This window comes from Oryctolagus cuniculus, chromosome 3 (assembly GCF_964237555.1).
Source record: "Oryctolagus cuniculus chromosome 3, mOryCun1.1, whole genome shotgun sequence".
NCBI lineage: Eukaryota > Metazoa > Chordata > Mammalia > Lagomorpha > Leporidae > Oryctolagus > Oryctolagus cuniculus.
In genome coordinates this window covers 6294648-6307024 of record NC_091434.1, presented here as the reverse complement: position 1 = coordinate 6307024, position 12377 = coordinate 6294648, and the positions used below count along the sequence as shown (strand labels likewise).

Sequence of the window (12377 nt, the reverse complement as noted above, 5' to 3'; positions counted from 1 at the left end):
AACTGCATTACAGAGGCTTCCCATGTCAACCCTCATCACAGCAAGCCGGTGAGATGCCCCATCGACTTGTGGGAAGCTGAGAGCTACCACGAGGGACGTGCACCCCACTTGGTTTTAAACGGAGATAAAAAAAAAAAAAAAAAAAGAGCAAAGCAAAAATAAAAAAAAAAAAAAAACAGGGAAAGCATCAACGAAAACAAGCAGGCAAGCCAGGGTTGAGCCTCCCGCGCGGCCAGGACGCCTCCCAGCGGCCAACTTCCCGCACGCTACGCTTCCGGCTTCGCGCTGACGTCACTAGCGAGCGCCTTTCGTCGGCCCCAGTCGCGTACGTGCGAGGGGCGCGGGACGTCGGCGGAGGAGGCGGGCCTTCCGGGTCTCGCCCAAACTATTTCCGTCGGGAGGCGGAAGGCGTCCCGGATGGTCTCGCGCGCGGCCTGTGCGAGGTGAACCCTGAGGCTGCTGGCGGTCCCGCGCCGAGGTCTGTCTCATGCTGCGGGCTGCGGCCGCCGGCCTCCGCTCGCACCAGCGGCGCTGAGGCGCCGGAGCCGCGCGCGCCATGTCGTCGGGTCTCCGCCCCGGCGACTTCCCCCGCTGGAAGCGCCACATCTCGGAGGAGCTGAGGCGCCGGGACCGGCTGCAGAGGCAGACGTTCGAGGAGATCATCCTGCAGTGTGAGCGCGCCGCGCGGGCCGGGGGCGGGGGTCCGCGGAGACACGTGGGCGCCCGGGGAGGCCGTGCGGGGCACCGTGCGCTCGGGCGCCCCGCGCCTCTGCCGCCCTCTCGCCTCGCTCTGACGGTACAGGGTCTCCCCGGCTCCGCTGGGTGCACTTGCAGGCTGCGGAAGCATCCGTGTTGGGGGATGGCGGTAGTGAGACCGGCGCGATTCCAAGCATTTAACTCGCGGAATTGGCCGGTGCCCTTCGATGGCTCGGGCCTCTCCCGCGCCGCCTTGGTGTTCCCGTCCCGACTCTGGCCACGCTTTGTAGCTGGGACGTAGCCTCTGCTGCTAATTAAAACCTGCAGTTACGGCTTTCCTCTCCGCCACTGCCTGCGGCTCAGGATGCCGGACTGTACCTCCAGAGGCGTCCGGTGGGCGCCCGCCTGCCCCGTCTCCCCGGTTTCGCCTGGGGGGGCAGAAATGGCCACTCTTTGGCCCTGAGTGCCCATCTGTCCCCGGAAGTACCCCTGAGCTGGGGGATGATGCGGCTCTAAGTCATAGCTGGCTTCTGAGTTTTTCTTATTCACTTGGTCGAGAGACGGAGAGAACTGCCATCCGCAGGTGCTCCCAAGGGCTTGCCTGGGCCCCGGCCAGAACTAGGAACCGGGAATGCAATCCAGGGCTTCCACGTGGATGGCAGGAGCCCAGTTACTGTGTGGGGCCCGGCTTTTATTTATTTATTTTTATTTTTTGTAAAGATTTATTTGAAACGCAGAGTTATAGAGGACAGAGATCTTCCATCCACCGATTCACTCCCCAGATGGCCGCAACGGCTGGGGCTGGGCCCGGGCCTGGCAGAATCCAGGAGCCCCCTCCAGGTCTCCCACGTGGGTGCAGGGCCCAGGCACTTGGGCCAGCTCTGCTGCCTTCCCAGGTGCATCAGCAGGGAGCTGGATTGGAAGTGGAGCAGCCGGGACTGGAACCGGTGCCCATGTGGGATTCTGGCATTGCAGGCGGCAGCTTCACCCTGCCAGCCCGGTGCAGCCATCTTAACCTGCTCCCATTTATCGAATTCTGGTTGTGTTACATTACTGGCCAGCAGACTTCCCTGAGGTTAGCATCATCTGGGGGCCTTACAAACAAGCCATACTCCAGAGCAAGTAAATCGCAAGAAGTGGAGACAGAACAGGGGGCCAGTGTGTCAGTGCTCCCAGAGTGGTTCTACTGTGGTGCCAAGTTTGAGTTCCATGGAAAATTGGCACATGCTGTTTTATTCTGAGCCCCCCCCACACACACACAGGAGGAAACCGAGGCAGAGAGGTGAAGTCGCTTCCCTGGGGCTGCACACAAGTCACACGAGCGGTGAGGGATTCACACTTGGGCTTGGTGGCCCTTTGCCTTGGCTTCTCGCGGGATCCCCGGAGTGCCCGTCCTCTTTAGAAGGATACAGAGGAAGGGGGCGCTGTGCTGCTGTAGCGCTCGCCTCCTCTCCGCCAGCCCAGTGCTCTCCAAGAGCGCCCTGGAGAACCTCTTACTCAAAGTGCAGTTCCCTGGCAGCTCACGTAAATTCAGTTCATCGGGTGTTTGTTGAATGCTTTTCTTGAAATAAAGTCTGAAAGTCAGACTGGATCAGGCGCTGAGTCACCCTTTGCTAAGTACCTTGTCATTTGAGTCTGAGTCGCTACATCATAAATGGTGTTGGAGCTCGCCTGGCTGCTTCATAAAAGCGGTGCTGTGCACCGAAGTGCGTGAAAGCCATCTGTGTAATAGTCTATAACTCGAGGGTGCCTGTGATCTCACTGACAGACAGAATGCTTTTCTGAACCTCAAAAGCGGTCATCAGATGCCTCCAGACGGGGTGGGAGCCAGCAGAGCCAGAGGTCAGTTGTAGAGAGAAGACAGTGGGAGTGACGCTGGATTGGAGAGTGATGCCTGTCCGACAAGCCTCGGGAGGAGGGGGGATGAGAGGCTAACAGGCAGGAAAAACCAGACAGCCTTTGCCTGCTCCAATCATTGTGGTCCCAGGGATTGACATCTGGGGAGCTTTCTCCAGTCTTGTCATTTTAGCTTCCCAGGCCAGGCAAGTTCTGAGCCTTCATCTGTACTGCCCGCGCTAAACCTGCCTCTGAATCTAAAGAGAAAAATGAAGAGGCTGGAGAGGCCGGGAAAGCTCTTCCGCCTCCAGCCTGCTTTCTCTGGTGAAAGGCGCCCTGGGGAGGGTCCTCTCAAATGCCCCCTGTCCTTGAAAGGCCTGAGATTCTCACAGGGCACCCAGCTTTGGTGTCATGATTTGAAGACCTCAGTAGAGCCCTTTGACTTGAATTGAAGCCTTTCTCTTGTCTCCGTCACGTGTTCAGTGTTGAAACCACTTACTGGTTCACCTGAGCTGATCCAGTCAGTTAACGGAGATGAAGAATGTTTGGTTTTGCCAAGGAATTCCATTTTCAAGTATCAGTGAGAAATGGGAGTCGTGATTTTCTTTTTTATTTTTATTTTTTTTGCTTAAAGGTTTATTTTATTTATTTGAAAGGCAGAGTTAGATCTTCCATCTGCTGGTTCACTCCCCAAATGGCCACAACAGCCAGGGCTGGACCAGGCTAAAGCCAGGAACATGGAGCTACATCTGGGTCTCCCACAAGGGTGGCAGGGGCCCAGGCATTGGCCTATCCTCTGCTGCTTTCCCAAGTACATTAGCAGGGAGCTAGATCTTTAAGAGAAACGTTTAACAGGAATAGCCCCTGGCACAAGCCCTATCAACATCTTATTGCTGAGCAGTTCTAATCTGAAGACTTGTAGAGTTTGTGATAACTCCTACCAAACAGCTGTTCCACAGGCTCCCATGGTGCGCTTGGGACTCAGAATGACAGTTCCAAATTGTGATGCTTTGGCGTGCTGGGCTGAAGAGCAGTCTCGGAGCTGAGGGCTCTGTAAGCTTCCCTTGTTTCTCCCCGAGCACAGGGAGGGTCATTGCTAACGTTCCCTTACCTGAGAAAACCTGGAAAGAACCATGATTGTCTTAAATTCCCTCCCCAGGAACCTCATCGACCATTCTTGAAAGATGAGCCATACAGCACCCACACAGGCGTTTCATCTGTTTGTTTTAGTTGACAGGTAGAGTTACAGACAGAGAGAGAAAGGTCTTCTTCTGTTGGTTCACTCCCCAAATGGCCGTCACGGCCGACGCTGCGCCGATTCGAAGCCAGGAGCCAGGTGCTTCTTCCTGGTCTCCCACAGGGTGCAGGGGCCCAAGCACTTGGGCCATCTTCTACTGCTTTCCCAGGCCACTGGAAGAGGAGCAGCCGGGACTAGAACCAGCACCCATATGGGATGCCGGCCTCCATCTGTGTTTCTAAGGCAGCTCCCCGAGATAACCTGGGTGACTTTGTCTGCATCGTGAGAGCCCCTTTGTTCTGTCTTCCTTCTTCTGTCCAATGAAAAGGGTATTTTAAGTTTCAACCATCTGGTTCCTTTTCCTGTATATTTTGTGTGACTCCAGTGCTTATGCACATTGATACGTTTATAATGCTTTCCTCTAGCTAGCCTGAATTTTTTACTGGGATATTGGCTGTGACCTGTTTTGATAGAAAAGGGATTGCCTCTTTTTTTTTTTTTAAGATTTATTTCAAAGGTAGAGTTACAGAGAGAGAGAGAGAGAAAGATCTTCTATCTACTGATTCACTTCCTAAATGGCCACAATGGCCAGAGCTGGGCCAGACTGAAGGCAGGAGCTTCTTTCTGGTCTCCCACGTGGCTGCAAGGGCCCAAGCACTTGGACCATCTTCCGTTGCTTTCCCAGGTGCATCAGCAGGGAGCTGAATCAGAAGAGGAGCAGCCAGGACTTGAACTCATACCCATTTTGGATGGTGCCACATCACTGGCCCCAGGGATGGCCTCTTTTCTGCCCTTCTTGCACCTCCCATCTGATCTCGGTGGCCCCATGTCTTAAATTTATGTTGAAAAAGAACTCTTCTTTCGTGCGTTCTGTCTGACAAATTAGCATCTTCTCCCAAGTTGCCTGAGCAGGGAACGTCAGAATAATCTTTAAGTTCTTCCCAATTCAAGTCTGCCCGTGTAACTGCCAGCTTTTACAATCTTATTTCATCATCAAGGAAAAGTTTTAATTTTTCATCCTGCTCTCATGTGTTGGCTCCAGCCTTTACCCCCAGCCATGGCCCGGGCAGCTCTGAGAATCCTTCTGGCAGGGACATCATCTTTTAAGATATAACTCAGATGTCATCATTTTTTTATTTTTATTAGGATTTTATTTATTTTGAGAGCTAGAGTTACATACAGACAGTGAGAGGGAGAGACGAAGACAGAAAGGTCTTCCATTGGTTCATTCCCCGAACGGCCACAGTGGCTAGAGCTGCACTGATCCGAAGCCAGGAGCCGGGTGCTTCTTCCAGGTCTCCCACGTGGGTGCAGGGGCCCAAGGACTTGGGCATCTTCTACTGCTCTCCCAGGCCATAGCAGAGAGCTGGATTGGAAGAGGAGCAGCCAGGACTCAAACCCGCACACATATGGGATGCTGGCGCCACAGGCGGAGGATTAACCAGCACCATGGTGCTGGCCTCTCATGATGTTATCATCTTTAAAACCACCCAGGAAGAGGACTCACCCTTTCTCTATGCCTTTTTATGGTGGAGTGCATTGAATTTGAGCTCCTTTGTGGTTGTGGGGGCAAGGGCTCCATTTGTATTTATACTCCTGATGCCCCAATCTGAAGACTTAAGTAAACTTATCAAATGATAGCATTCTCCTGTGTTGTTGAAACATGCAAAGCATTCATTTTTCTGTTGATTTTGGTGTTTTGTTTTATAATTCCCAAGGTAGAAACATAAATTTGGAAGTAGAAAACACTTTCAAATTCCTTTCACAAGGATCATTCTTGCAGGTGCATTTCCGCTGGTTACTGTTTCTGGGTTGCCCACGCTTAGGCCAAGAAGCATCTAAGGAAGGGATGTGTGTTCCTGGGTTTTATATAATTTCTGCAATAGATGATAAATAGTACCTCGTTCTTTGGTAACTAATGAACATGAAACTTCCCTGGGTCACCTCCTGGTTTTGGGAGATTTTTTTATTCTTTGTCCCAGACTTTATAAGGTATAAACCATACATGTGTTAATAATTAATAACTTGTCATTTTTTTAACATAGACAACAAGTTGCTGGAAAAGTCGGATCTTCATTCAGTGTTGGCCCAGAAACTACAAGCTGAAAAGCATGACCCACCAAACCGGCATGAGCTAAGGTATTTTGGCATGAACCTGTGGTGGGTTTTTTTTTTAAATTGTGTTTTGCTGAAATTTGTCTTCATTCAGTTCTCACTTCTCTAATTTAAAAGTAAACAGTGTACTCTAGCCTCTCTTAGCTCTTTTTAAACGAGCACTGCTAACACCAAGTAACTAAACTGTGTTTTGAAGGATACGTGCATAACAAGGATGCCTATAATCAGTGCGGTTCCGTCAGCTTACATAGTCAGGTTCTCTTCTAACACTACCAAGGTTCACATCTCTTGAATAATCAAAGACAAGTAAGTATTTCTGAGCAGATTACACAGATCTTCTTAGTACAAGATGGATGGGTATATACCCATCCATAGAACATAAACTGTGTTCTACACAGTGTGGATCTATTGGATTTTTCCCAAGGTAGAACTTCTGAGTGATAGAACTTCCACCCACCAGTTCACTCTCTAAATGCCTATAGTAGCCTGCTCTGGGCCAGGCTGAAGCTGGGAGCCTGAAACTATCCGATTCTCCTGCATGAGTGGCAGAAACTCAAGTTCCTGAGCCATCATCTGCAGTTCACAGGCATGTTGGCAGGGAGCTGGATTGCAAACAGAGTGGCCAGGGCCGTGAACTGGCACTGATGTGGGATGTGGGTGTTCAAGCAATAGATTGACCTGTGCCGCAGCACCTGCACTCTTTGAATTTTCAGCTCTATTATCCCAAGAGATGAGCTGCAACAAGCTTTATATTTTTTTATTTAAAGGGTAAGCCTTATTAAATACACACGTACATTTGAGTGGGATGTTTGATATGTTTATGGGCCATATGTGGGCCATTGTTTTCTCTTTTTTTTTTTTTTTTTTTTAAGATTTATTTATTTATTTGAGAGGCAGAGTTATAGAGAAGGAAAGGGAGAGACAGAGGGAGCTCGCCACTCCCCAAATGCTGTAGTGGCTGGAGCTGGCCAGTCTGAAGTCAGGAGCCAGGAGCTTTTTCCAGGTCTTCCATGTGGGTGCAGGGGCCCAAGCACTTGGGCCGTCTTCTGCTGCATTTCCCAAGTCATAAGCAGGGAGCTGGTCAGAGGAGGAGCAACTGGCACTCAAAAATTGGTGCCTTTATGGGATGCCGGCACCGCAGGCTGAGGCTTAACCTACTAAGCCACAGCACCGATCCCTGCTGTGGGTCTCTGATTTGCTTGAAAGGCAGAGGGGAGGCAGGCAGAAAGATCTCCCAGATGCCTGCAACAGGTGGGGCTGGGTGAACCCAATGCAGGTCTCATCCATTGGTGGCAGGGACCCAGTTAATTGCTGGAGCCTCACCTCTTACTTCCCAAGGTGTGCATAGGCAAGAAGCCAGAATCTGGAGCTGGGGTGGGATTTAAACCCTGGCACTCCAATGTGGGGTGCAGACATCCGAGTGGCATCTTTTTTTTTTTCCTTACTTTATTTGAAAGAGTTACAGAGAAAGAGGGAAAGACCAAAATCTTCAATCCAATGGTTCACTCCCCAAATGCCCGCAACAGAAGCCAAGAGCCTGAACTCCGTCAGTCTCCCATGTGGATGGCAGGGGCCCAAGTACTTGGGTCATCTTCCATTGCTTTCCCAGGCACATGAGTGAGTAGCTGGATGGGGAGTGGAGCAACCGGGACTTGAACCATCACCTGGATGCCAGTTTTGTGGGCAGGGGCTTCACTCAGTGTGCCACAATGCTGCCCCCCTAAGTGGCGTCTTAACCACGCTACACCAATGCATACTGTGTATTTTTTTTTTCTGACAGAGTGGACTGTGAGGGAGAGACAGAGAGAAATGTCTTCCTTTGACGTTGGTTCACCCTCCAATGGCCGTTGCGGCCAGTGCGCTGCGGCTGGCACACCGCGCCGATCCAAAGGCAGGAGCCAGGTGCTTCTCCTGGTCTCCTACGCTGGTGCAGGGCCCAAGGACTTGGGCCATCCTCCACTACACTCCTAGGCCACAGCAGAGAGCTGGCCTGGAAGAGGGGCAACTGGGACAGAATCTGGTGCCCCGACCGGAACTAGAACCCTGGGTGCCGGCACCGCAGGCAGAGGATTAGCCTATTGAGCCGCGGCGCCAGCCAATGTGTATTTTTTTTAATTAAGGATGATGGGCAAAAAAAAAATCTGAAATCCAAAGCAGCTTAAGTGGGTTTATTCTGGAGTCTCCTTTTTTTTGAAGTGTTCATGATGGTTGAATATTAAATTTGGTGGTTCGTATGAAAGCAGTGCCCAATATTGCTTTAAAATCTACATACTTTGGGGGCTGGTGCTGTGGCATAGCAGGTAAAACCGCAGCCTGCAGTGCCGGCATCCCATATGAGCACCAGTTCTAGTCCCAGCTGCTCCTCTTCCAATCCAGCTCTCTGCTATGGCCTGGGAAAGCAGTAGATGATGGCCCAGGTCCTTGGGCCCCTGCACCCACTTGGGAGACCCAGAAGAAGCTCCTGCCTCCTGGCTGCAGAGCGGCATAGCTCTGGCCATTGCGGCCATCTGGGGAGTGAACCAGCGGATGGAAGACACCTCTTACTCTCTCTGCCTCTGCCTCTCTGTAAGTCTGCCTTTCACATAAATAAATAAATCTTTAAAAAAAATTACACACTTTTGCATATTTAGGAATTGTGAAAACAAGGTTGGTAACTTAAGATTTTAGGAAAAAGAGAATGGAGACAGTAGATACTGCTTCATTTAACCCTGAATTTGAATCTGGATAAGCTGCCTGCCGTCCATGTTTGCTGGCCTGGCAAGGGAAGCTCCTGAGTGTGGACAGAGTGGGGGGAGGGGAGATCTCTTGGAACAGCTGGTGTGGCCCGTCCTGGCTTCCGTCCTCGCTTACTAGCAGATGGCACCCGTTGTGGCTGTGGCCCCGAGAGGCCTTCTGTGGTCATTAAGATCATAGTTGCGTGTTCTTATTAATGTTGAATGTAGATGATGGTATTTCATCTTTCTTATTTAAATTCAACCACTTGAAAACTGTTTTTGAAAAAAGATTTGAGAGAGGCATTTTCCATCTGCTAGTGGGCTCCCCAGGTGGCCACAACAGCCAGGGCTGGGCTAGACTGAAGGCAGGAGCCAGGAGCTTCTTGCAGGTCTCCCACATGGGTGGCAGGGCCCAGATCCTTGGGCCATCCTCCACTGCTTCCCCAGGCCCGTTAGCAGAAAAGCCTCTGATGGAGAATGCAGGCACTCCAAGCGGCAGCTCAAGCCACTGTGCCACTCGAGTCCCCTGGTGCTTGATGACTGTCTTCCTGCATCTTGTGTTTGTCAATGAAGGGCATTTGCTTGGCAGTTCTGGCTGAATTTCACTGGACTGGTCTTTCCATTGGAGAGCTTTCCTTTCCCACAAGCATTGTCCGTAATGAGCTGTCCTCCTGACTGCCTGGTTTCCATTAGCGGGATCCTCGTCGTCCATCAGCCGTCCATGGTTCCTTTCCCCTTGGTATCCGGCCCCTCTCCTTTCTCTCTCATGCTGCCTTTCAAATACATAAAATAAACCCCCCCCCCTTTTTTTAAAGTTTTCTTAGGTTGTTGTTGTAAGCTTGGTTGTATTTGAAAGGCAGAGCAGCAGCGGGATCTCCATCTGCTGGTTCATCCCCCAGATGCCCCCGGGGCCAGGAGCGGGAACTCCATCAGGGCCTCCCACGTGGGTAGCAGAGACCCGGATACTTAAGCCGTCATCTGCTACTTCAGGGCTCAGTACCACTGTGCCAACAAGTGTCAGAAATTCTAGGGGCGGGGCCCATTGAGCTGTTCTAAGAAATTCTGTAGTTGGTTCTTAGATTTGTGCCCCGCCCTGCTGCTCAGTTCTGTAAGCCAGCTAGAAATGGCAGACTGCCGGGCCTTGCTGGCGGAGCAGAGCCCCTGTGGGCGGGACCCCGAAACGGTTCCCTTGTTAGTGCACTGTGAAAGACTTGTCCTCTGTCTTGAGCAGCGTGAATGACCTGCTCCTTGCTTTGGTCCCTAGCAGTTCTGTGTCTTAGCATCCTGAGACTAAGCCCTGGGCCTTCCTGGGAACGCCTGCTCCTGTCTCTGCTGAAGTGCCCCTCAGAGGGCAGCCCTTCTTTCCCGGGGGCTCTGCCTGTTGAACACGGGATGAAGCTGTTTGCCTTTCAGGAATCAGTCATGCAGAGTGGCTGCTTCTTGGAAGGAGGGACCACATCTTTGCTTACCCCACATTTCTTTTTTTAAAGTAAGCATTTGATATTTTGCCACTTGCTAGTCTGTTCCTTTTTTTTTTTTTTTTTTTTTTTGGGTCTGTGTTCCTTTTTTTGGAATTAGAGACTGAAAACAGGGATCGTAGAGCCAAAGCCTGCTGAACTGTTTGAGAGCATTGGCAACCTTTTTTTTCCTAGTTTGGGACCTTTAATTTTTTTTTTTTTTTTTTTTTTTTTTTTTTAATTTATTTGAAAGGTGGAATCAGAGACAAAGAAGACCGGAGTCTTCCATCTGATGGTTCACTCCCAAAATGACAGCAGTGGCCAGGGCTGGGCCAAACCGAAGCCAGGAGCTTCTTCTAGGTCACCATGTGGCTGCAGGGGTCCAAGGACTTTGGCCATCCTCTGCTGCTTTCTCAAGTTCATTAGCAGGGCACTGGATCAGAAGTGGAGCAGCAGAGACTCAAACCAGGGCCCATATGGGATGTCAGCACTGCGGGCAATAGCAATAGCACAGCTTTGCCACAGCACTGGCCCCCTTGGGGCTCTGTCCCTAAAGAATAAGGGGCGTTGACTAGTGATACAGCCATTTTGATCATGATTGGCATTTGTGATCGACAACTGGTAGTTGGATGCCTTTGTGCTCACTGTGCATGAGGCTACAAACTTGTAGTTGGTTGAACTCCCATTTCGTCAGGGTATTTCACCCACGAGTTACACTGCAAAGTGGGTGGTCTTGATTGAGTCCTAGCAAAAGCCAGGGTCCCCATACCTCTACTGGATGAGGGTTTTGTGGCCCCTCCCTAGTCACTCACACCTAATTAACTGTCTGATACTTTAATCCTTTTCATTTAAGGTGGTTTCACGTTAAGTGTTTTCTGTATTCTAATTTCTGAGCTAAGATTCAGGAAGTTCCACCAAGCATGAAGAACGAACGAAGAACTAGTTTGTGCTTAGATGTATAATAAGAATACATGTGGGGCCGCGGCTCACTAGGCTGATCCTCCGCCTGCGGCGCCGGCACACCGAGTTCTAGTCCCGGTCGGGGCGCCGGATTCTGTCCCAGTTGCCCCTCTTCCAGGCCAGCTCTCTGCTGTGGCCCAAGTGCTTGGGCCCTGCACCCCATGGGAGAGCAGGATAAGTACCTGGCTCCTGCCTTCGGATCAGCACAGTGCACCAGCTGCAGCGGCCATTGGAGGGTGAACCAACGGCAAAGGAAGACCTTTCTCTTTCTCTTTCTCTTTCTCTCTCTCACTGTCCACTCTGCCTGTCCAAAAAAAAAAAAAAAGAATACATGTGGGGCTGACGCTGTGGTGCAGTAAGTTAACCCTCTGCCTGCAGTGCCGGCATCCCATATGGGCACCGGTTCTAGTCCCAGCAGCTCCACTTTCGATCCAACTTTTTGCTGTGGCCTAGGAAAGCAGTGGAAGATGGCCCAAGCGCTTGGGCCCCTGCACCTGCATGGGAGATCCGGAGGAGGCTCCTGGCTTCAGATTGGCCCAGCTGCAGCAGTTGTGGCCATTTGGGGAGTGAACCTGCGGATGGAAGACCTTTCTCCCTGTCTCTCCCCTTCTATGTCTGTAACTCTACCTCTCAAATAAATAAATCTTAAATCTTAAAAAAAATACACGTGGCCCAGTGGGTTAGCCTGCCGCTTGTGCTGGCGTCCCATCTAAGAGCATCAGTTCACGTCCTGGCTGCTCTGTTTCCAATCAGATAACTGCTGGTGCACCTGGGAAGACAGTGGATGATGGCCCATCCCTGGCTGTTGTGGCTATTTGGGAAGTGAACCAGTGGATGGAATATCTTGCTGTCACTCTACCTTTCAAATACATAGATAAAACTTCATCAACAACAAAGTACATGTAGAGATGGAAGGTGAAATTGGGAGAGCTACTATACTTCCTCCATCTGATTATATTCTAGGCTGTGTGGACTGGGCGGTTCTCCCTTGTTCTTGCAGGTAGTCCAGCTGTCTTTTCTCCCTCTGCCAGCTTTCCCTGGGTGATGGTGTCAAATACTCAGTAGTCTGACAAAGCTCATTATAGCTCTAGCTAAGACCTCCCCCACCTATTAAGCTATAAATACAACATTCTAGTCATCTGCTGCTGTTTCTGACATGTGCCAACTCTTGGCAAGGTTTCAAAACTGTATTGACAGCTTGAGGTGGTCTGAGCTCACTTCCATGACTTCAGGTACATTTCTTTGCTGCCTGCTTCTGTGTGTCAGCATCTAGCATAGCACTGTCCTTGACATTCAGACTCGAGCAACCGATCTCTGCCTGGCAGGTGCACTCTGTGTTCGTAGCTGAGCACTTTAGAACTC

The 12377-nt window shown here is 50.9% G+C and overlaps 1 protein-coding gene across 3 annotated transcripts in view; it reads left to right on the top strand.

The window, feature by feature from the left end:
• Positions 1-371: 371 nt before the first annotated feature.
• Positions 372-12377, top strand: part of ATG16L1 (autophagy related 16 like 1) — a 43589-nt gene continuing 31583 nt past the window's right edge. For all 3 annotated transcript variants that reach the window (XM_008275244.4, XM_002721435.5, XM_008275243.4), the window contains exons 1-2: positions 372-671; positions 5815-5908. In XM_008275244.4, the coding sequence (XP_008273466.1) occupies positions 557-671; positions 5815-5908 (209 nt within the window). In that variant the 5' untranslated portion in view covers positions 372-556. The remainder of the gene's footprint in view (positions 672-5814; positions 5909-12377) is intronic.